The 23,646-nt window shown below is 37.0% G+C and overlaps 1 protein-coding gene across 1 annotated transcript; it reads right to left on the reverse strand.

Annotated features, from left to right (window-relative positions):
- Window positions 1-327: 327 nt before the first annotated feature.
- On the reverse strand, window positions 328-23,380 carry FASTKD2 (FAST kinase domains 2). Its single transcript, XM_011949857.1, has 11 exons — window positions 22,561-23,380; window positions 19,877-19,980; window positions 19,089-19,197; window positions 18,386-18,509; window positions 18,087-18,226; window positions 16,026-16,198; window positions 5,873-6,039; window positions 4,616-4,837; window positions 3,893-3,977; window positions 2,132-2,246; window positions 328-1,138 (listed from the first exon to the last, which is right to left on the reverse strand). The coding sequence occupies exons 1-11, from the start codon at window positions 23,287-23,289 to the stop codon at window positions 1,022-1,024; spliced, it is 2,085 nt and encodes a 694-aa protein (XP_011805247.1). The 5' UTR covers window positions 23,290-23,380; the 3' UTR covers window positions 328-1,021.
- Window positions 23,381-23,646: the final 266 nt, after the last annotated feature.

Raw genomic sequence — 23,646 nt, forward strand, 5'->3', positions numbered from 1 at the left:
GGGAATCATAATAGTAGCTACACCTCAAAGGGTTCAGATCATGAAAAGACAGCACACAAATGAATACTTAGCAGTGCTTGGCACATACTAAGATGTCTAGTAATTGCATGTCTGTGTACCTGGGGGTAGAATAACACCAACTTGCAAACCTACACTGTAAGTTCCACAAGAGACCATGCCTACTCATCACTATATCCCCAGCGAGACACATACCAGGTAGACAGGCATACTGAACAAAGTAGTTGAATTTGGACAAATATTTGAACAAAGAATGAACACACATAATTGAAAAAAGAGTCCTCAGGTCTGATTCACAACACAATTCCACTATGTATTTAATTTAAAAGACTTCATGAAATTGTGGGAGGGGTGAGGGGGAAAAAAGAAAGAGAAAGGAAGGACCCAACAACAGCAAGACTCCTTGCCATCTACATATTATCTCATCCGTGTTTCTCTTATTGTAACCCATGAAATATCTCTACCTGCGGTGCTTATTACAAATACAAATACCATCCTCATTCATTTTCAACAGGCTACCTCACTAATTCTTACACACTCGACAACTTTAGAACCTAGTCCAATTATTATTTGGCCAATGCTTGAAAATGATTTAAAGGCATAACCCCAAGTCTTAGAATAGCTGAGAGCAGGAGTATCAATATTCAGATTCCAAACACAAGGACTACTCAAATCAACCTGCCTGTGACCCCTCACAACTAAGAAACTAGTTTTTAATAGATCAAAGATGAAAAGGTGAAATGTACAGCTCACAAATTTCTCAAATATGTGGGTACTAGAGGGAATAAGCGTGGCTGGAAAAATAACCCTTCTGGAATTTTCTCAGCATATTTTAAAATGGCAGTAACAACATTTCTTCCATTCTTAAAATTAATTTTAATAGTGAACTGAGGTAACTTTTTTTGTCTTAGCAGAGAGGTTAATTCCACTGACAACTGAATTGTCGTCTTTATTATTTTTACAAATGCATGTCTCCTAATATGAAAGGTTGATTTTCACTTGATTATGTGCTTTGCAAATTTACAGCAGCAACAGGAAGAGCTTCTACTGAATAGATTTTAGTCTTCAAAAATGTGATTGCATCTTCCATCTCTAGTTTGTCCATCTCCCAGTTATTGACCTTACCAAAGAAAGAGGAAAACAATCAGTTTGTGAGACGATGCTAACATAAGAGCTAGTTTAGAGATCCAAACATAGTAAATAACATGAGGAAAATAGCTTTTTGAAAGAAAATGTGACCTTATAACTAGTCATATTTTAAAGGCATAATAAGACTACATGTTAAGGTTTAAGAAAGCTTTAACTGTGAAAATTATACAAATTTTAAAGGCCCTCTAAATGGCGCAAAAATTGCTTTCTTGAGAAAATCTTCCTTAGAATATACATAATCACCAATATAAAAAACAAAGTCTTAAATAGTAGCCCACTAAGAGAAAGGAGTCATCTTAATCTCAATAGTCCACACGTAATCCATTTCTAGATACTGAAGTATAATAATAGAAGATTTGGAATGTTTACATCTTACATTATGCACAGGACCAAATGAGTGGCATTTAGATAGATTCCAACAGTAACATATATATAAATGTATTTGTAAGGTTCCTGCTATCTAGAAACATCTGAAGAGGCTGTTCAAGAGAAGCTGTGGTGTACAAAATAAAATTGAAGCATAAGAGGGAAGAGAAAGACCCATCCTCTTAGAACCATCCAGCCTTTTCTGGCAACAACATCCCGAAACAGCTTCACACAGGCCATGAAAACAAAGGTTTAACATCTTTCCTTCCCTTATTCAAGATAACCTGGAAATTAAATATGGTTTTGTGTGTCTTAAATATGAAAATATATTATTTGCATTCTTCCTCTTAGCAGAAAAGGATTAAAGCTGACCAAAACAACATTTGTAAAAGCTCTAATAATGCCAGTAATCAGCTGAGCAGAACCCAAATCGTGTACTAGCAAAGTTCTTTTTCAAAGAAACAGTAACTAAAGCACTTATTCCAATAACGGTGACAATTCCTCTAATCCTAGTAACCAGTCTCAACCACAGATTCCTGGCAGCTGTTAGAATGTACATTAGTTTTTAAAGAATATTTCATTTGCATTTTTTTCTTACCAAGATCACATGAAAACCCATTGCATTCAAATGCCGCATTTTCATAGCAAGGAATCCTCTGGGATGGCTTGAACCCAAACAATAAGCAGATCTAGAAACACACAGCACAGCTACTCTGAAAACAAAAATAAACAAAACAAGAACAGTTATCGATATTACCATTTAATCTTGCTGCATTCCTGTTCTTTGGAGATTTCCAGTTGAGCTCTCCATTGACCACAATCCTCGATATTCCTGTCTTAGTCCTTCATTTCTCTTACTTGACCTCTGCAGATATTCCACTATACAAGGCTACTTTATAAACCAAAAATATACAACATTGTACACAGTTACCTCTCAGTTCCCTTTAAGGATGGCTACATTTTTGAAGCGGAAAATTTTCAGATATGAAAGCACCAATTTTAAGGGTTTTCTATGCAGTGCTGATTTCTGATCTCAGTATAATTATTTATTCTACCAGTAGTAGTAATGGTGTAAATAATACCAAATAGTAAATGCTCTTCTTGCATATATTATCTCTCAGAGAAAGCAGTATTTAAAAAACAGAATTAGGAGTTTAAATACAAGAAAGAAAACACCAAGAGAAAGGCAAGACTGTTAAAAAAATAAAATCTGTAAATATAACAAAAATGTGGAAGGTGTAATTTGTTTTTTCATTGTTCCTGGCACTTTGGAAATACTTAGTTCACTGGGAGAAAAGAAGACATTTATATCCTTACTGCCTTCACCTATACTCTGGCTGTTATATGACAAATTTTATGTCTTTAAAGGAATGCTCACATTCGTCACTTCTCATGACTTTATGCTGAGAACAACTGTTATTTTATTATGCCAGAATAGTGGAGTACCTGAAAAAGAACAGTGATCTTGGAATGAGGTCAGAGGGAAAGCCTCTTCTGAGGGGAGATGGGTAGCATTGATAGGAAAGACAGCAGTTGAAAAGATGGCCAAGAAATAAGCTAGATGCATTCAGAAAGAGGTGAGTCACGGAACTGTGTGTGAACGAAGAGGGATGGGCAGATAAGAGTTTGGATCCTAGAGATTTTTTTCTGTATGTTTCTATCGTACTTATGTGTGCGTGTGTCCAGTGGAGTAACAGGAGATCTAAGTCCCTTGGGGTCAGGATCCATGTAGCAGAGCCTTTACATAAAGGGTAACTGACCCATGGGTGTGTGCAATGATGGCATGATCTTACGCATCCACTGAAGAGGCAGGATGTTCTCTCATGGTATAGCATCCGATTTCTCCCCAGAGACACTCTATTTGTAATGTGTGAGCCAAGGAAACAACTTAGGATTAGCTTCAATGTGCTCTGACCCATAGAAATACAGTTTAATTGAAAAACTACAGTTTCTCTACCTCTGGAAAAGTCTTGGTGGTAGAGCAAAATATTGATTGGGTATTTTTGTAGAAGCCTCAAGTCTTTATTCTTTATGATCACTATTATATTATCTTGTCCAAAGTTTACAGTGCATTGATAGTTTCAATTATATTAATATCGTTTTATTGAACTGTAGCTTCAAAACTTAATTTTAAAAAGTCTGTCTCATTAAAGGGTCCCACTGAAGTCCACTGTATTCAACCACAATGTCCACTTTGACACTTTCTAAGGAATACACTGATGGATGAGAAGTCTCTTGGTGTGCTGCAGGCTCCATACAAACATCCAGTCTTAGCTTTACTACCGCTATTTAATATCAAGTCTTTTATAATTAGGATTTAAATTCAGAAAACCCAGCAAATGAAATATATGTAAGCAACCTTTGAATATCTGTAGCAGAAGCTGTATCCACATCAGAAAATGGAAGCACTTGATTCCTGTTAGTGTCCACTCTGATTTCAAAATCTGAAAGGAAAGAATTGATATTAATTTTTCAAACATTGCTCCAAGTGACTTTCTTTTTTTTTTCTGAGATGCGGTCTCACTCTGTCATCCAGGCTGGAGTGCAGTAGTGTGATCTCAGCTCACTGCAGCAACTTCCCAGGTTCAAGCAATTCTTTCACCCCAGCCTCTTGAGTAGCTGGGGCTACAGGGACATGCCATCAGGCCCACCTAATTTTTGTATTTTTTTGGTAGAGACAGGATTTTACCATGTTGGTCAGGCTAGTCTCGAACTCCTGAGCTCCAGTGATCCGCCTGCCTCAGCCTCTCCACATGCTACCGTGTGTGCCACCGCAATCAGCCCCAAGTGATTTTCTGTTTCAAAATGTTTAATAGTACTACCAATAATGATAAGAGCAGTAGCTAAAATATATTGAGAGCTAACCATGTGTCAGATACTAGTCTCGGGATTTTAGACACATAAAAATGTGTAGAATTTCATTTATTGGTCACAAGAATTTTATGAGGCAAGAATCAGGCCAGTTCCACAGGCAATGCTGCACTACACTAAACTGCTGCCTCAAATACCTATTTTTTTATCTGAAAAAAAAAAGGGAAAATAAATACGATAAAATGAAAGGAAATCATATAATGTCCCATACCAATATGATAATTGTGTGGCAAGTGCACATCTTTTGAGAAGTGTCCTTCACCTCCCAGAAGGCTGCTCAGCACCTCTGCCACCTTTGCATTTGGATGTGACGGTGGCAGCTCCCGCAGAAGCTGTGGGAGTGACAAGGCTATGTCCTTGAGATAAACAGTATCATCAAGTTTTAGACAAGTATCCAAAATATGCAGCTTGTGAACATTCTTCTTCATGTCATCTAAAAGATAAAAAAGAGAGTATATCATTAAGAAGAAATAAATGCAACATTAAAAAACTATATTAATATATATTTAGTAATAGATATAAAATAATAAATAAATAAATATATATAAATGCACTTGTATTTCTAATGATCTCTTTCTTATCACAAGGACCCTTTCTGTGTCTCCCTGGTTTCCACAGGGTCTAAGTCAAAGCCCTGCACTTGATAATGTTTTAAGGCCTCAAATATCTTTAGGGGTCATTTAGTCTAAACTCCTCAATTTATAGATAAGGAAATGCCCAGGAATGTTAAAAAGCCTTGTGATTAGTTAAGGCAAAGTTGGAACTAGAATCCAGGTTTTCGGGGTTCAAGGCTGTTTCTCCATTATTACACTGCTTGAAAAATCAGCACGTGGTATTGACTGACTCTTCACAACTCAACTTTGGAATTTTAAAACATTTATTTTTTTTTTAATTCTGAACTACTCTATTCTCAGACATATCCTCAAATTTTGTACATCTACCTGGATATTGCTTTGCCTTATTTAATATTAAAGACTAAAAGTCAACAGTTAATTTGGTTCCAAGAGTAAATGAACTAATTAATTTGGTGGCTAGTTGGTTTCTTGATCTAACAGGTGTTCCCTCATCACAGGCCAGGAGTGACTAAGTGTTTGCAGCTGCAAAAGTTGACTTAGGTTGGCTTCAAATGTGGTAAGAAAGGATTAGGAATTACAAACAGCTCCGATCAAAGCATAAAGAACAACCTGAACAGTTAGCCTTTGTACAGATTGATAGAGTGTAAATAAAAGGAATAATGATGCATTTCTTATTATTTTTTTCTACATGTAGGACTTGTCATTAAAGAAGGGTCTGTAGGTTTGTTGCTGTGAAGCACTATCCTTTGACTTCACCTTTATCAGCCCTTTCCACAGTAACACCTGCTCTGCAAATTTCAACTAACGATGCTCCAACTAAGACCCCATTCAGAGTCATATGGTAGCTAGTGGTAGTGTCTTATTTTGGTCACAATTCTGCAATAACATCCTACCTGATGTCAGCAGCTCACTGATGATGTCTTTTTGCAGAAGCTGATTAAAAGGAGCCAGGGGAAAGTAATTCATCAAGCAAAATGAATACACTGCATCCAGTAAGTTTTCAGAAGAAACAGAGTGAAGATAACCAGTCAGAGCACTAGCCATAACTTCCAGGAACTGTCTGGGGAACAAAGAAAAGTCAGTTTCCCAACATATACAGAAGGCCAATATCTTTAAGGATTCCAGAGAAAAGAGATAAGAAAATCAGGCTTGCAAGTAAGTATCCATATATCGTTCTGGACAGTCGGTTATCTCATAATAAGTGTATCCATTCAATAAATATTGGCTATTGCTATATGTCTTGCACAAGAAACATTTTATAGACTTTAACTCACTTAACTCACACTAAAAAACTCTATGGGTATTACTATCATTCTCCTCATTTAAAAAAATGGGTAAACAGGCTTAGAAGTTGAGTAACTTGTCTAAGAACACACAGACAAGGAAGTAGCAAAGGCAGTATTAGAACACAAGGTGTCAGGCTCCAGAACCTTTTCATAATTATGCTAGGTTTTCTATAATGCCTGTACCACCGCTACACTTTCATAACCAACTAAAATTATCTAGCTCTCAATACTATGGGTTAAAAGAACTGCAAGCTCAATCCTACCACCCAGAGCTAACTAATGTTACACAGTATAACAATGTGGTTAAGCACAAATAAAGACAGAAAAGATCAAAATCAGGTGCAGTCGCTGGGCCAGAGTGACATCACTAATAAATGGTAGCTACCCTTTGAACACATGCCAATCTGACTCTCAGGGCATATGATACATATAGTTATATAAGAAAAGAAATACACGCAAAGTATTGTGATCTCACAAAGAAAATAAACAGAAGCTTTTGGGAGAAGAAGTTGAATAGGTGGAAAAGATGGAATAAGGGAAGAAGATCTGAGCAGAGCCCTGAAAGTGCAAGCTACTTGCCTGATAGTGAGCAATTGGTGAGATGAAGGTACAGAGGAGTGATTCTTAACAGCCGGGGCAAATATGCCTGGATGCAAGCTCTTGTTAACATTGAGAATGAAATCAACTGAGAGGTCCATGGGTAGGGGTAGAAGGGTTGGGGAGGATGAAGGGCTGTGATAAGGCTAGGAAAACTGTAGGAATTACGATGAAATGGGAGGAATATAACAGATCATACACTCAACAGCAAGGAAGCACTTCTGAAATTGGTAACTGATTGCTTTTGGAACACGCAGTGGGATGCAGGGGCAGGGGATGGTGTGGACGAGGAAGTTGGGAGCCTGGGTAGTGATCCCCTCTCTGGTCTTCTCTTGCCCCACTCCTCACCCTGTACCTCATGCTGCGTGCTGTTCCCTGCACATGCTCTGCTGTTTCCTTCCTCCAGGCCTTGCGTATACAGGGCCTTTCACTTGGAATATTCATTCCTGCTTATCTTTCCATGGTAAACCCCCATCTCTCCATCTTTTAAGATCAGTTCAGATACCATCTCCTCCAGGCAACACTGCCTGACATCCCCTGACCCTCCTCTTCACCAGGCCGGCATCCTGATATATCCCTCCACTATTTCCAAATATCCTAGATGATATGGTTTGGCTGTGTCCCCACCCAAATCTCATCTTGAATTGCAGCTCCCATAATTCCCTTGCGTTGTGAGGGACCCAGTGGGAGACAGCTGAATCATGGGGATGGTTTCCCCCATACTCTTCTTGTGGTAGTCATAAGTCTCATGAGATCTGATAGTTTTATAAGGGGAAACCCCTTTTGCTTGGCGCTCTCTCTTGTCTGCTGCCCTGTGAGAAGTGCCTTTTACGTTCTGCCATGATTGTGGGACCTCCCCAGCCATGTGGAACTGTGAGTCCATTAAACCTCTTTCTTTTGTACATTGCCCAGTCTTGGGTATGTCTTTATCAGCTGCGTGAAAACAGACTAATATGCTAGATCACTCGAATTTTCATGCTATATTTAATTGCCAATTTACATATCTACCTTACCCATTACACAGAATCCTCTGGCAAGAAGGACTGTCTTATTCATCTTTCTCCTAAGTGTCCAGGTGCTTGGCAAATGCTGACTAAACAAACAAACTTCGATGAAGAAGACAGGAGGAGGAACTTGTCATTGGAAAAGGATGAGTCAAGAAAAATGAGCTGACTTCCAGAATTACTGAACTTGAGACACTTTTGGGATGTGCAGTGACTATATGCAACCCACAGAGACTCAGGTCTGGAGTTCAGGAGCACACTAATGACCACAGATGCAAATGCGGGATTATCCATAAGGTGATAAATACAGATTAAGAAGAGAAGAAACCAAAGGACCAAAACAACAGAGCTTAAATGTTAAATATTTCTTCCCTGGGTTCCAAGCCCAGCAAGATACTCTGGATTTAACATACCCTCTCTGCCATGGGCCATCAAAAATGAAATAATGATTAATGTATAGCATGTGGATATACAATAAGCTAAGCCAGATTTCCTACCACTCTCCTATCTAATCCATCTCTTCTAGTCAATTCTCTTCCCAAATACTTTGAGTTATTCTGCTTCCAAAACCTTTGCCACTCCAGCCTAAGTTGACATCTTCCTTTCTCCTTCCTCCATAAAGCACTTACTTGGTGCCCACCATGTACTGCCTTCCTCTGGATATACAAGAGAGTTGTTTTCATAAGTGGTCTAGGAAGAACAGGGAATACAAACTTCTTTTTTTATAGCCCTCAAAATACCAAATCCAGGCAACTGTACATGCATGAGCATTCAGGAAATGGTGACTAATTAATCTTGCTGTATCTGCCATATTGCCCCTACTTCTCCTTTGGAGAAATGTTGAGGTGTGAGGCTTAGAATTAGGTAAAGGTTTCTCAATCTCAGCACTACTGACATCTGGGGCTGAATAATTCCTTATTGTGAGGGGTTATCTTGCACATAGTAGGATGTTAGTGACACCCCGGCCTCTATCCACCAGAGGCCAGTAGCACATACCTCCCTCCTGTTGTGACAACTAAAAACCGTCTCCATACATTGCCAAATATCCTCTGGGAGGCAAAATTATCCCTGTTTGAGAACCACTAGGTTAAATGAAAGCAGAATAGACAGACAAAAAGACAAATTCATGATTCTCCTCCTGTACTAATTCTACTACTGTCATTTTATTAAATGTCTCAGCCTTTGTTACCTTTGTTATCCCCCCACCTATTTCCAACATAACAATTTTGTTGGAACAAGTTATCTCTTGAATTGCCTAGAGTCACATGAAAAACTCTTACCTGCCCAGTACTTACTCTCTTAATCCCTCTGGGCCTGTTTCTAGAGTATTAATTACCACTTAGCTTGATATTATTTGTCTAGAAAGTACAAGGCATCAATGGGAGCCAGCCTCAGAAGAAAGTCAAGCCAGGGGAGTATAGGGAGGTTGAATTTGGGGGATATTTTTCAACCTTTATTAAATGTCTACTCTTTGGCAGGTCCTATACTAAGTTCAGAAAAACAGGCAGCTGGGTCTGACTCTGGAGAGCTTACCAACTGAGAAGCAGAGACAGATTTATTGACACAACAAATGATGTGACACTTGTCATATCTTACCCAATCTCTGGTGGAGACTTGACTACAACCTTGTTGTCAAGGCTCCACCAGAGATTGGGTAAGACATGACAAGCACAGGGACCCTGATGGGGACAATTAGGGAAGATGCAGGAAATGCAGTATGAGCTGAGTCTGTCCATTCAGTGGACAGTACAGTGGGAAGCTGCTTTTTAGTTGGCCTGACACCACTTCATTGATTAACTGCCCTTAAGGGATGGGCATTTGACCCAAACTCAGTCAATCAGATGTTCTCTTTTAGAAATCTAAATCTGGAGGGAAAACTAAAAGGAAAGCAAGCAGCTGGAGTCAAGTCATTTGATGGCAAACAGACAGCCTGTGCATCTTGCCACTGAGACCTTCACAACTGCCCTAGTTTGTTCCCCCAATGCCTCTGTGACCTACACTCTAATTTTTTTCAAATCTAAAAATTACTATGTGCTGGGCATTGTCATAAGAACTTGACATAGATTAACTCATTTAATCCTAGTAACAACCCAGTGAGATTAGACACAGCCTATCTCCATTTTAATAAGTGAATAAACTGAGGCACAGATAAGTAATTTGCCAAAAGTCAAGAAGCTAACAAATGGCAATGACGAAACTCAAACCTAGGCAAGACTCAAACCTAGCTCTAGAGTCCATGCTTTTAATCACTCTTTTAACAAATGACATTTTATATGCTTTTCTGATTTTTAGTGAACCCTGAGTGATCCAAAGAGTAAGAAAAGATGTTCTGGGTAGAAAGCAGAGGTATGAAAGAAGCTGGCACGTTTGAGGAATTACTGTATTTAATAATAGAAATGCATGGCTATGGTTAAAATGAAAAGAACAAAAAGCAGCAGCTTGAGACCAAATGAATAGTTAAGGTCAAAACTGAACTAGAAGAAGGTCCAGCTCTCACAGCTTCTCAGAAACATTGATTTAACAAGGACACATAGACAAAAATACCTCATGAAAAGTCCAGAAACCAATTAAGAGATTGTCATACTCCAGACAAGAACAAAACCAAGAAGAGTTGCACTGCAACAGGTTAGAAGGACATTTTACCCAGGTTAGCCCCTCCCCAAAGCCGGCACAGCTCAGCACCAAGAGAAATCACCTTGGCCTAGGACTTCTCCCGCGGAGGAAGAGAACAGAGTGTGCATCCAACATTTGGCTTTTTCGGTGTGCTGCCCTAGGGGCTGATTTCCGTCTCAACTCACATGGAATACTAACAAAACCAGCAGGGTTCAGATGACTGAGGGCAGTTAAGAACAAAGGAAAAGGGGTGGACAGCTTCCTGCACCCAAATCTCATCTCAAATTTTAATCCCCACATATTGAGGGAGAGACCTGGTGGGAGGTGACTGGATCACGGGGGCAGTTTCCCCAGGCTGTTCTCGTAATAGTGAGGGAGTTCTCACAAGAGCTGATGGCTTAAAGTGTGGCACTTCCTTGCCTTTCCTCTTGCTCTCTTGTCACCTTGTGAAGGTGACTGCTTCCCCTTTGCCTTCCGCCATAATTGTAAGTCTCCTGAGGCCTCCCCAGTTATGTGGAACTGTCGGTCAATTAAACCTCTTTTCTTTATAAATTACACAATCTTAGGTAGTATAGCAATGTGAGAATAGACTAATACATTCCCCAGTTAAAAGACACAAAATGGCTGAATGGATTAAAAAAAAAGACCAAACTGTAACTTGTCTACAAGATAACTCACTTTAGATATAAGGACATACACACAGTTTATAGTGAAGAAATGGATAAAGATATTCCATGCAAATGGCAACCAAAAGACAGCAAAGGTAGCCATACTTATATCAGACAAAATACACTTTACGTTAAAAATTGTCACAAGGACAAACAAGGTCATTATATAATGATAAAAGGGCCAATTCATCAGAAAGATAAAACAGATCTGAAGGAAAAAACAGATGATACAATAATAGTGGGAAACTTCAATAACCCCACTTCCAATAATTTATAGACCATCCAGACCGAAATCAGTAAGACAACAAAGGAAGAACACTATAGATCAGTGATCCCAACCTTTTTGGCACTGGTTTCATGGAAGACAATTTTTCCACAGACTGGGGATGCCGGGGGTGTTTCATAAGGCATTAGATTCTCATAAGGAGCACGCAACCTAGAGCCTTCACATGCGCAATTCACAATAGGGTTCATGCTCCTATGAGAATCTAATGCCATGGCTGATCTGACAGAACTCAGGCAGTAATGCTCACCCACCACTCACCTCCTGCTGTGCAGCCAAGTTCCTAACAGACTACAGACTGGTACCAGTCCATGGCCTGGGGCCTGGAGACCCCTGCTACAGATGAAATGGCTGTAACAGACACATACAGAACATTCCAGCCAACAGCACCAGAACACACATTTTCCTCAAGTGCACACAGATCATTCTCAAGGACAGACTATATGTTAGGTCACAAAACAAGTCATAACAAATTTAGGAAAACTGAAATCAGACCAAGTATCCTTTCAGATCACAAAGAAATACAATTAGAAGTCAACAGAGGGAAAACTAGAAAATTCACAAATATGTGGAAATCAAACAATAAACTATTGAACAACCAATGGGTTAAAGAAGAAATCAAAAGGAAAATTAGAAAATATTTCAAGACAAATAAAATTGAAAACATAACATACCCAAAATGATGGGATGCAGAAAAAGCAGTACTAACAAGAAAACTTACAGCAAAAAACACCTACGTTAGAAAAAAGAAAGGTAATCAAAAATACCTAAATTTACACCTCAAAGAACTGAAATAAGACAAATTAACTAGGCCCAAACTTAGCAGAAGGAAGGAAATAATGAAGATTAGAACAGAAATAAATAGACAATAAAAAGTAGAAAAAATCAACAAAATCATGAAGACTTGGTTTTATGAAAAGATGAACAAAATTGACAAACCTTTAGCTAGACTGACAAAAAAAGAAAGAAGACTCAAGTAAATGAGACGAACAAGACATTACAACTAGAAGTGAAAACCAATGCCACAGAAATAAAAAAGGCTCATAAGAGACTATTATGAACAACTTTATGCCAACAAATTGGATAATCAAGAAGAAATGAATAAATTCCTAGAAAAATACAACCTACCAAGACTGAATTATAAAGAAATAGAAAATCTAAACAAACCAATAATGAATAAGGAAATTTAATCAGTAATCAAAAAATTCCCAACAATGAAAAAGGCCAGGACTAGATGGCTTCATTGCTGAATTCTACCAAACATTGTGAGAAGAATTAACAATACTTCTAATGTGTTTAAATTTTTCCAAACACCTGAAGACAGAAAACTCATTTTATGAGGCCAGCATTACCCTGATACCAAAGCCAGACACATGCATTATGACACAAGAAAGCTACAGGTCAATATTCCTGATGAACACAGATGTAACAATCCTCAACAAAATATCAGGACTAGAAGGATCATTCACCATGAATAAAAGGGATTTATCCCTGGGAGGCAAAGATGGTTCGGTATGTGCAAGTCAATTAATGAGATACACCACATTAACAGAATAAAGGAGAAAAATCATATGATCATCTAATTAGACGCAGAAAAGCCATTTGATGAAATTCAACAACATTTCATGTTAAGGGCTCTCAACAAATTAGGTATAGAAGAAATGTGCCTCACCGTAAGTAAGATCATATATGAATAACCATAGCTAACATCATATTGGATGATGAAAAACAAATATTTTCTTCTAAGACCAGGAACAAGACAAGGATGCCTACTCTCATCACTTCTATTCAACAGGGTACTAGAAATCTTAGCCAGAGTAATTATGCAAACAAAAGAAAAAGAAAGAAAAAACAACCAAATCAGAAAGGAAGCAGTAAAAATATCTGCTGTGTTCCTATACACTTAAAACAAACTATTCAAAAAGGAAATTGGGAAAACAATCTTGTTTATGATAGTATCAAAAAGCATAAAATCTTAGGAATAAACTTAAATCAAGGTGAAAGACTTGTATACTGAAAACTACAAAAAAAAAGGATGAAAGAAATTAAAGACACAAATAAATGGAAGGACAGTCTGTGCTCATGGATTGAAAGACTTAATACTGTTAAAATGTCCATATTAACCCAGGCAGTCTACAGATTCAGTGCAATCTCTATCAAAATCCCAATGGCATTTTTTTTACAGAAATAGAAAAAAAAAAATCTTAAAATTCATATAGGACCACAAAGGGATCTGAACTGCCAAAGCAATTTTGAAAAAGAACAGAGCTAGAAGTATCACACATCCTGATTTCAAAATATATTACAAAGCTACAGTAATTAAAACAGTATGGTACTGGCATAAAAAAGACAAAGCTGCCAAGACTACACATAGTAAAAGAATATGCTCTTCAACAAAAGGTATTGGGAAAACTGGATATCCACATGGAAAAGAATGAAAACTGGAACCTTATTTTGTAACATACACAAAAATCAACTCAAAATGGATTAAAGATTTAAATATAAGACCTAAAACTATAAAATTCCTAGAAGAAAATGTGTAGGAGAAGCCTCATGGCATTGGTTTAGTTAGGCAATGATTTTTTTGGATATGATACCAAAAGTGCAAGCAACAAAAGCAGAAACAGACAAGGAGAACTATATCAAACTAAAAAGCTGCACAGCAAAGGAAACAGTCAACAAAGCGAAAAAGCAACCTACAGAATGGGAGAAAATATTTGCAAACCATACATATGATAAGGAGTTATTATCCAAAATACATAAGGAACTCCTATAACTCATATATTTATGCTTATTGCTATAAGTTTAGATAAAACTTAATGCTATAAGTTTTCTTGTTAGTACTGCTTTTTCTGCATCCCATAATATATATATTTCATATATATAGTATGTTTATATATTATAACATAACTGTAACTCAATAGCAAAAATAATAATATGATTTAAAAATAGGTAAAGGACTTAAATATTTCTCCAAAAAGGACATACAAATGGCCAACAGGTATGTGAAAACATGGTCAACATCACCAATCATCAGGGAAATGCAAATCAAAACCACAATGAGATATCACTTTACACCTGTTAGGATGGCCATTATCAAAAAAACAAAACAAAATATAACAAGTGTTGGAGAAGATGTGTAGAAATTGGAACCCTTGCACAATGTTGATAGGAATACAAAATGGTGCATGGAAAACAATATGAAGGTTCCTTGAAAAATGTGAAAGTAGAACTACAACCTAGTAAAGAAAAGCCCAGGACCTAACTGCTTTACTGCTGAATTCTACCAAACATTTAAGGAAGAACTAATACCAATCCTACGCAACTATTTCAAAAAGCAGGGAAGGAAGGAATACTTCCAAACTCATTCTACAAGTCCAGTATTACCCTGATACCAAAATCAGGCAAAAACACATAAACAAACAAAAAACTACAGCACAATATCTCTGATGAAGATTGATGCAAAAATCCTCAAAAAAATACTAGCAAAACAAATTCAATAATACATTAGAAAGATTATTCATTATGACCAAGTGGGATTTATCCCTGGGATGCAAGGATGGTTCAACATATGCAAATCAATCAATATGATACATCATATCAACAGAATAAAGGATAAACACCATATGATCATTTCAACTGATGCTAAAAAAAAAGCATTTGATAAAAGTAGAACCCTTAGTAAAAGCAGAATCCCTGTATGATCCAGGGATTTCACCTGTGGATATATTTCAATTCATAAGAATTGCAATCAGAATCTCAAAGAGACATCCACACTCCCATGTTAACTGCAGCATTGTTTGCAATAGCCAAGATAGGGAAACAACCTAAACATCCATCAACAGATGAATGGATAAAGAAAATGTGATATATACATATAATGGAATATTATTCAGCCTTAGAAGGAAATCCTGCCATATGCTACAACATGGATCAACTTGATGGGCATTATGCTAACTGAAATAGGCTAGTCATAGAAGGACAAATACCACATGACTCCACTTATATAAAGTATCTTAAAAGGTCAGTCACAGAAACAGAGATTATAATGTTGGTTGTCAAGGGTGAGGAAAGGGGGAAATAGAGGAGTTGCTATTCAACAGGTATGAAGTTTTAGCTATGCAAGATGATTAAGTTCTAGAGATCCACTGTACAATATCATTATCTATATTGTTAATAATAAAGTCAGCAATATCATACCGCACACTTTAAAATTTACTAAATGTTCTTACCATAATAAAAAAAATCAAAAATTTTAAAAGACAGATTTTTCAATTTTTTAATAAAGTTAAACTGAACTATGAACTTCGGAGCTGAGAGGATAAGCTGGGAGGGTTTGAAATGAAAACTCCCATAATTAATTAACTCATATATTATAAAGAACAAAGAAACAAACAAGACAAAGGGCAGCAAATATAAAATAAAATTTTGTTTAACTTCATAAATGAGTAAGGAACATTATGTTTTATTTATTGGCATGGATGATGACTAGGGGTGTGTTCACTTGTAATAATTCATTAAGCTTATGATTTATAACCTTTTCTATAAGTTATATGGCAATAAAAAAGGTAAAAAAAAAAAAAACAAGTACATACTCTTTGTTCTGGCATTCGTAGACATGATTGAGAGAAGAGTAAGTATGAAGAATAGATAGAATGTTTTTCATGTTTAGGGATTCAGGATCTTCTACTATTCTCTTCATTAACAGGTCCATTAAACCAACAGGTCGAAAGCCAAGGTTTTCAAATAAAATGAGGATAAAAAGAACCTTAAAAAGAGAAAATTGAGGGAAAACTCTTTAATAATTACAGTATGCTAATAGTAATTTTTTAGATCTCAAAAAATCTAAGCAGCAATTCAACTGCCCTGATCAACAGAATATATCCTGAAACAGAATATTTCCCTGAAAAGGAACAATTATCTTTCCCTCACAAAATCTGTTCTATTAATTCTTGAATTGGGTATTAAGTTAATAAGCAATCTTTTTATAAGCTGAGAAGCTGGGCATACAATGATTTCTGTATTTCCATCTAATTTAAAGATAAATCTTTTCCTACATGTTTTTCATATAACAGATCTGAAAATTACTTTTAAATATGCCTTTTCTGAAGGTTTTCAAAATGACCAATTCAATCTTGAACTCCTCGCATTCCCAAACTTAAATACTTCCTAGATTCTAACACGTAAGACATAACCCCAAAATTTCTATATTTAACATTAATATCTGCAAGTGAAAATGGAACTGAAACGTTATGATTAAAATAAACTTTCAAGTTCACCTCCAATTTCCTTCTCAATCTTTCTTACTTAGGATTACTTCTCTTTCCATAACCAATTTCCACAGTAAACTCAATATTTACCTTACTCTCCAAAATAAACTGAACCTAGAGATCTAATAGTTATCACCTATTTCATTGAAAAAGAAGTTTTTACCAACTGCTTCATTAAATGTTTATATTCTTAACAGAGCTCCTGATTTTAAAGGCTTTTACTCTGGATAAAACAATGGATGTGATCATTAAGTAGTGACATTTTATTCTTCAAAAACCATAAGCCTGTCACATCACCCATCTTTATTATTCAAAATCTAACAAGAACAACGTTTAAACATGGAAATGATGCTAAACATCTAACAAAAGTACCATACAACCCTTTTTTCTTTTTTCTTTTTTTTCTGAGACGGAGTTTTGATCCTTATTGCCCAGGCTGGAGTGCAGTAGCGCGATCTCAGCTCACTGCAACCTCCCCAGGTTCAAGTGGTCCTCCTGCCTCAGCCCCCCTAGTAGCTCGGAAGACAGGTACACGCCACCATGCCCGGCTAATTTTTGTATTTTTAGTAGAGATGGGGTTTTACCATGTTGGCCAGGCTGGTCTCGAACTCCTGACCTCAAGTGATCCACCCACCTCGACCTCCCAAAGTGCTGGGATTACAGGCGTGAGCCACCGCGCCTGGCCTATACAACCCTTTAAAACCAAACAGAAGAGCAAATTTTTATTTCAAATAGAAAGATGACCAAAAGATAGAATAGTATACAGATGGTCCTTGGCTTATGGTGGGGTATATCCCAACAAACTCACCATAAACTGAAAATATTTTAAGTCAAAATGCATTTAATACATCCAACTTACTGAACATCATAGCTTAGCCTAGCCTACCTTACACATGCTTAGAACACTTACATTCACCTATAGTTGGGCAAAATGAGTTAACAAAAAGCCTATATTATAATAAAAGTGTTGAGTATCTCATGTAATTTATTGAATACAACATGCCTTGTTTATCCTCATGATTGTGCAGCTGATTGGGAGCTGCGACTTGCTGCCACTGCCCAGCATGAAAAGAGAGTATAATACAACATATCACTAACCCAGGAAAACATCAAAATTCAAAATTCAAAGTATGGTTTCTACTGAATGCGTATTGCTTTTGCAACATCAAAAAGTCAAAAAATATTAAGTCAAGCCATCCTAAGTTGGGGACTATTCATATTAGCAAGTAGCCCCCAGACAGGAATAAGGATTAAAGTTTTCAAAAGTTGGAATATTTTGGTATCTTAACTACTATAAAGGTGAAAGAGAAACACTTAAAATGCTAAACGAATTAGTATGTGTTTTAAAAGTTTGTGAGGCTGATTCTAAATTGTTAATGTACTCACTTTTTTCAGCTTCCAGATGTCGAAAGTTGCAGCCACATAATCTGCGAGTCCATTGAAAAGATCTAAATTATGGTACTGGAGGTCTTTGCAGGACTGCAATATGTTGATTATTATTTTTGAAGGACACCCATGGATATTATCTTGAAGAATGAGTTAAATAAACAAACAAAAATTACCAAATTGTTCTGAATACAACATGCTTTATTCTTTTTTCCATATAAAAGCAAAGTTTTTAAAACAAAAATAGTCTAAAACAGCAGCTCGGGTGTTACAAATGATGAAAGAAAAATTCCCCTTACCTAGGACCACCTTACTGCATTCATTCAGGAGTGTAAGAGATCGGTGATTCATGGCAGCTAGTACCTCAAACATGCGCTGGCTATTCAAAACAGAAAATCTGTCTAATTCCCTCAAGGCTTTCATCTAAAGAAAAACAAACTTTAATTAAATTTACTATCTGTGGCAAAATAAACTAAACTTTTATTTTTATTGAGACAGGGTCTTGTGCTGTCACCCAGGTTGGAGCCTCAACCTCCCAGGCTCAAGTGATCCTCCTGCCTCAGCCTCCCATGTAGCTGGGACTACAGGCATGCACCACCATGCCTGGCTAATTCTTTGATTTTTTTTTTTTTTTTTGCAGAGACAGGGTCTTGCTCAGTTACCCAGGCTGGTCTCAAACTCCTGGGATCAAGAGATCTCCCTGCCCTTGACATCCCAAAGTGCTGGGATTACAGGTGTGAGCCACCATGTCTGGCCTAAACTTTTATTTTTAAATAAAAAGGATGAAGTTTGGGTAATATGACCCAGACAAATAGATAAATAAATATACATGTATATATACAGATAAATAAATATAAGGGTACTTCTATTCATTCACTTTAGCGAAGCTAAACCTAAAAGCCCAGCAATGCCCCCCTAGAAAATTGACTTCAGGCAGTGATAAAAGGTTATAAGAAATAATTTTTTCAAATCTCATCCACTAGAGAAAATTCACATGTTTACCTCCAGTTTCCTCTTAAGAGCAATCGGTGCATCTTTACCAATGCACTTCATCACAACTTGTAATGTGAAGACATCTTCTATTTTCCAAACTTGCTGATCAACTAGTATTCTGTTATCAAACACAATAAATATTAAAATCATAGAATCTTCAAAGCAGAAGAAAAATCTTAAAATTTCATTTGGTCCAGCCCCTTTTTACAGGCAAGGATCATGAAGCCCAGAGAAATGATCTACCTGCCCGAGAGAGTGTAAGTAGTTAAAGATTGAGAACCAATCTATCAATAGTGCTATTTTCTCTCACATTATTGTGCTCTCTTTACTAATGAACAAATTATGTCAGGAGATTATAGTAACATATCCTAAGCATAGTCAAATTAAGTGTTACTCTCACTAATCTATGACATTAGATCATTTGAATCAATTTTATAAATTCCTTTTCAAGCTGGGCCAGTGTCAACCCTCACATAGTCCCCGAATAACTATCTGAATTAAATATACATATCAATTCTCTCCTACCCCACATCAGTACTATGTTTTAAAATAAATTAATTTAGATTTCAATGTTACTCACATCTTTGTTATTATGGACCCTAAAAGAAGTATTTCCAGCCTTATGTCATCCAGAGTCAGGATTTTAAGCTTAATAAGGCATGAGAGACTGTAACTACCAACAAAGCCTTCCCAACTTCTCCCCTCAAGAAAGCAGTTTAGTTTTCATCTCAATTTTTTATTCCAGATATAAAAAGAACAAAGAAAATCACATGAAGAAAGCATAAGAGAGTTCTCACCTGAATCCCATTTGTAGAACATGAACATTCTTGCATGGCTCCATTGCCTCCAAAACACTTGACAAAACTGAAAGGCATCTCTCATCACACTCATTGATACGTTCCTATTGAAATATAATTTCAAAAACACTACAGGTGATGAGCCCATAGTAAACTACCTCACCCAAGCAAAACCCCTGAACTGATGTACTGAATAAAAGGATTGAGTATCAAACCAACAATTCCTACAGTTAGTCCACAATAAACAGCATCTTTGGGAAATAAAAAGTCATACTTACTGAATTTTCCAGCTAACTGATACACATCCTTTTATGCATCAACACTTTTTTACCTTCACCATTATCACTGAAAACACATTTGGTATTTATTATATTCCACTGCTTCTGAAACAACTTTTATTAAACATTATTGTTACCTCTTCTTGGAACTCAAGGTCATCACAAAGGCAAAAACAGTTAAAGTGCAGGAATATAAGAACTACTGATGTACTGAAGGTAACTAGCCCGTCTCTAAAGATCCTTAAATGGTTGTGCCCTTAAAATTTCCCTAGATCCTTTCCTGGGTATCAAGCTGAAACTTTAGTTGTGAATCTTCTAATTCACATCTCCTGCCACATTCTACCACCGCTATCTGGGTCTCAAGGGAAGCTTATACCCCACGGATTCTTCTTTCAGGTCCCTTTACTTAGGGTACTAAGTTTGATTCCAGAAATAATAGTGGGCATAATTTGGAAAGTGAATAGTAACAACACAGCTTAACTAGTAGTACTGTACAGTTTAATCACAACTAGTCTATACACCTCACAAAAGATCACATCTGAGGAAACTTAGCCTGAAGAGAGAGATGCTCTTTTCCTAACATTACATAAACAACAAATCACAAAGTCTTAAGTCAGAACCAGGTAATAATAAGAAATGGTTATCGTTAGAAGAAAAAAAAGGCTTCTTTCCTATGAAAGGGTTTCCCTAACAATTTTATAGCATTCCATCAATATCTACTATGAAAGAAAAGACCACTTGTCTATGTGTTTGAAGGGCAAATTCACTGATGGCACACTGTCCTTTCACCTCTAAAATGTCTTTACATTATTCCAACAGGTCAGTGAGACACCATCATCCATACAGATGTTTTGACTACAAAAACCTACTACTCATACCTCACCAACAAAGATGTCATCCCGATGCAAATATCTGTCCAAAATCTAGTAAGAGTATCACTGACCAGGTAAGGTGATTTATTATAGTCACTTTTAAATAACTACATAGGAACTAATACACAGCCTACAAATAAACAGGGATATTCTGCGGTCTAAACAAATACACACACACACATACTAAATAAAAATTAGTTAGTCCTTAAGGACATATGGAAATCACAGTAATGTAAAAAGTTAAAAACTTTCCCATAGCTATGAAACCAATTCTTGAATTCTATAGCAAGATAGGATATATGCCAGATTATCCCCAAGAAATTCCTGTCTTTTAAACAATTATTATTATTATTTTCAGACAGGGTCTGGTTCTGTCACCCAATCATGGCTCATGGCAACTTCAACCTCCCAGGCTCAAGCGATACTCCCACCTCAGCCTCCCAAGTAGCTGGGACCACAGGCGTGTACATCACACCCAGCTAATTTTTGTATTTTTTGTAGAGATGGAGTCTCCCTATGTTGCCCAGGTTGATCTCAAACTCCTGGGCTCAAGAGATCCTCCTGCCTTGGACTCCCAAAGTGCTGGGATTACAGGCATGAGCCACCACACCTGGCTAAAAAACTACTTTAACATTGAGTTTATACGTCAGCAGTGTACTCTTAAAACATAAATGATTAACAAGCTAATCCTTCCTTCCTTACATTTAGCACCATTTCAGTGACATTAAACAGGACACTGGCATTCCTGCTTTAGACTAAAAATGGCTCCCTTCCTCCCATTTCAACCTTCTTCCAATCCATTTTCCACTCATTCAGTCATCTAAAACACAAATTTGAGCATGTCAACCCATTGCTTAAAATTCTTCAACGGATTCCCATTGCCTACAGGATGAATGCATACTCCTTAGCTAGCCATAAGAGGTTCTTTATGATTTGGTTCCTATTTTTCTAGCCTCTTGTTCTACCCCAAGCCTCTTGCCCCTCACTCCTCGCCTTTGATCACTATATACAAAACTTGTTCCCACCCCCACAAACATACAACTCCATCATTCTGTGCTTCAGCTACACCAAACTACTTTCAGCTCTTCAAATTCGCCAGACTTTTCCTCTGGCAATCCTCTCTACTTGAAACACCATCCTCTTCACTATCATTCTGCTTATCAGTCTGGGCATCATCTACTGGGCCTGAATCCCGGTTCTACCATGGACTTAAATTCTCTTCCTTCCCCTTCCCATCTCTCCTTCTTCAACTACCCAGGCTTTCTTTGTATATCTTGCATCTCTCCTCATTTTAGTTTCTTCACCACTACTCAACCCTGGGGATGGTAAATGGGGAAGGCGTTCATAAATTTCCATAGCAAAAGGAAGAAAATAACTAGCTAACTTAAGGCCTCTAAATCATATATTATATGTCAGAAATAAATATAAAGGAAACTACCATTCGATAGTCTCTTTTAAGGAGGCTACATATCTATTTCCCTTCATTCTTTCAAAATATTCTAAAGCAAGTAAATGCATAAAATCTCCATTTTACCTGGGTCACCCTCAGCAAAGTCTGTACCAAAAGAGTGTTCTGAGGGATTCCAAGCTTCACTATGGCGTAAAGACTGAACAGTAGGTACTTATACTGCATGATCTTGGCTTCTCTCATCATATGTTCACAGAGCTGATTAAATGCAGGGTGGCTAAACATCAGTCGTCTTTCAAAGCGCTTCTGGTCATCAGACAGTCTTTTCGCAATTGTCCACATTGCTGTGAAATAGTTGCTACTAGGAAATGTAGGCGCTTTTGTAAATGTATCTAACACATCACTCAGCGAATTACATTCCTCAGACAGTTTTCTACTGCTGATACGGTTTGGTTTTGTTTCCTTGGTAAGAACATCTTCACTGGAGACTTCATGATGAAAGTTTACTTTCTTCAATCCATCATTAGATTTATCAACACAGACAAGAGAATGCTTTGAGTCAAAAAACAGTCTTTTAGCATAAAGTAGTCTGTCAATTCTAAGGGCGGTTACAGTGCTTATGCCCTTTGTTTGAAAGCCAACATCTGATTTTAAAATGAATGCATCCTGAAAGAGATATCTAAAGATATCAGTTGATCGCATTCTGTTATCAAAGTTATTTAAAATGTTCCAGTTTGAATGAACTATTTTTGGTTTGCAAAGTCCCAAAGGATATAGCCTCATAGTTCTGCTTGTTGGAACTAATGTACTGAATTGTCTAAGGTTCCATAAAAAGGAGCCTGCTTTGTTATTCATTTTGCTCTCCACTGAAATACTTCCAAATGGCTTTAAAGTTGTCAATATGAAACCAACGTCACTTCTACTAGTGAAAAAGAACACATGCTGTGGTTTTTCCTGTAGGGGAAGAAGTAATTAAAAGAATAAAAATTAAAACTTTTACTTAAAGATATGAAATGCATTTAACAGAAGAGAAAATGGGGAACCTATGGAGCCATTAAAGATTTACATAAAACGGTAAAAGTATTTTTATCAAAATGGGCTCCCTCCAATCTACCACAATGTGTCCAGTTTCAAAGAAGCCAGATCACTTTGGAAGTAGTCACTGTATTAATGAGATTTTTCTGGGGCAAACGCGTTCCATAAAGCTTTCTC

This window comes from Colobus angolensis, unplaced genomic scaffold (assembly GCF_000951035.1).
Source record: "Colobus angolensis palliatus isolate OR3802 unplaced genomic scaffold, Cang.pa_1.0 Scaffold30, whole genome shotgun sequence".
Classification (NCBI taxonomy): domain Eukaryota; kingdom Metazoa; phylum Chordata; class Mammalia; order Primates; family Cercopithecidae; genus Colobus; species Colobus angolensis.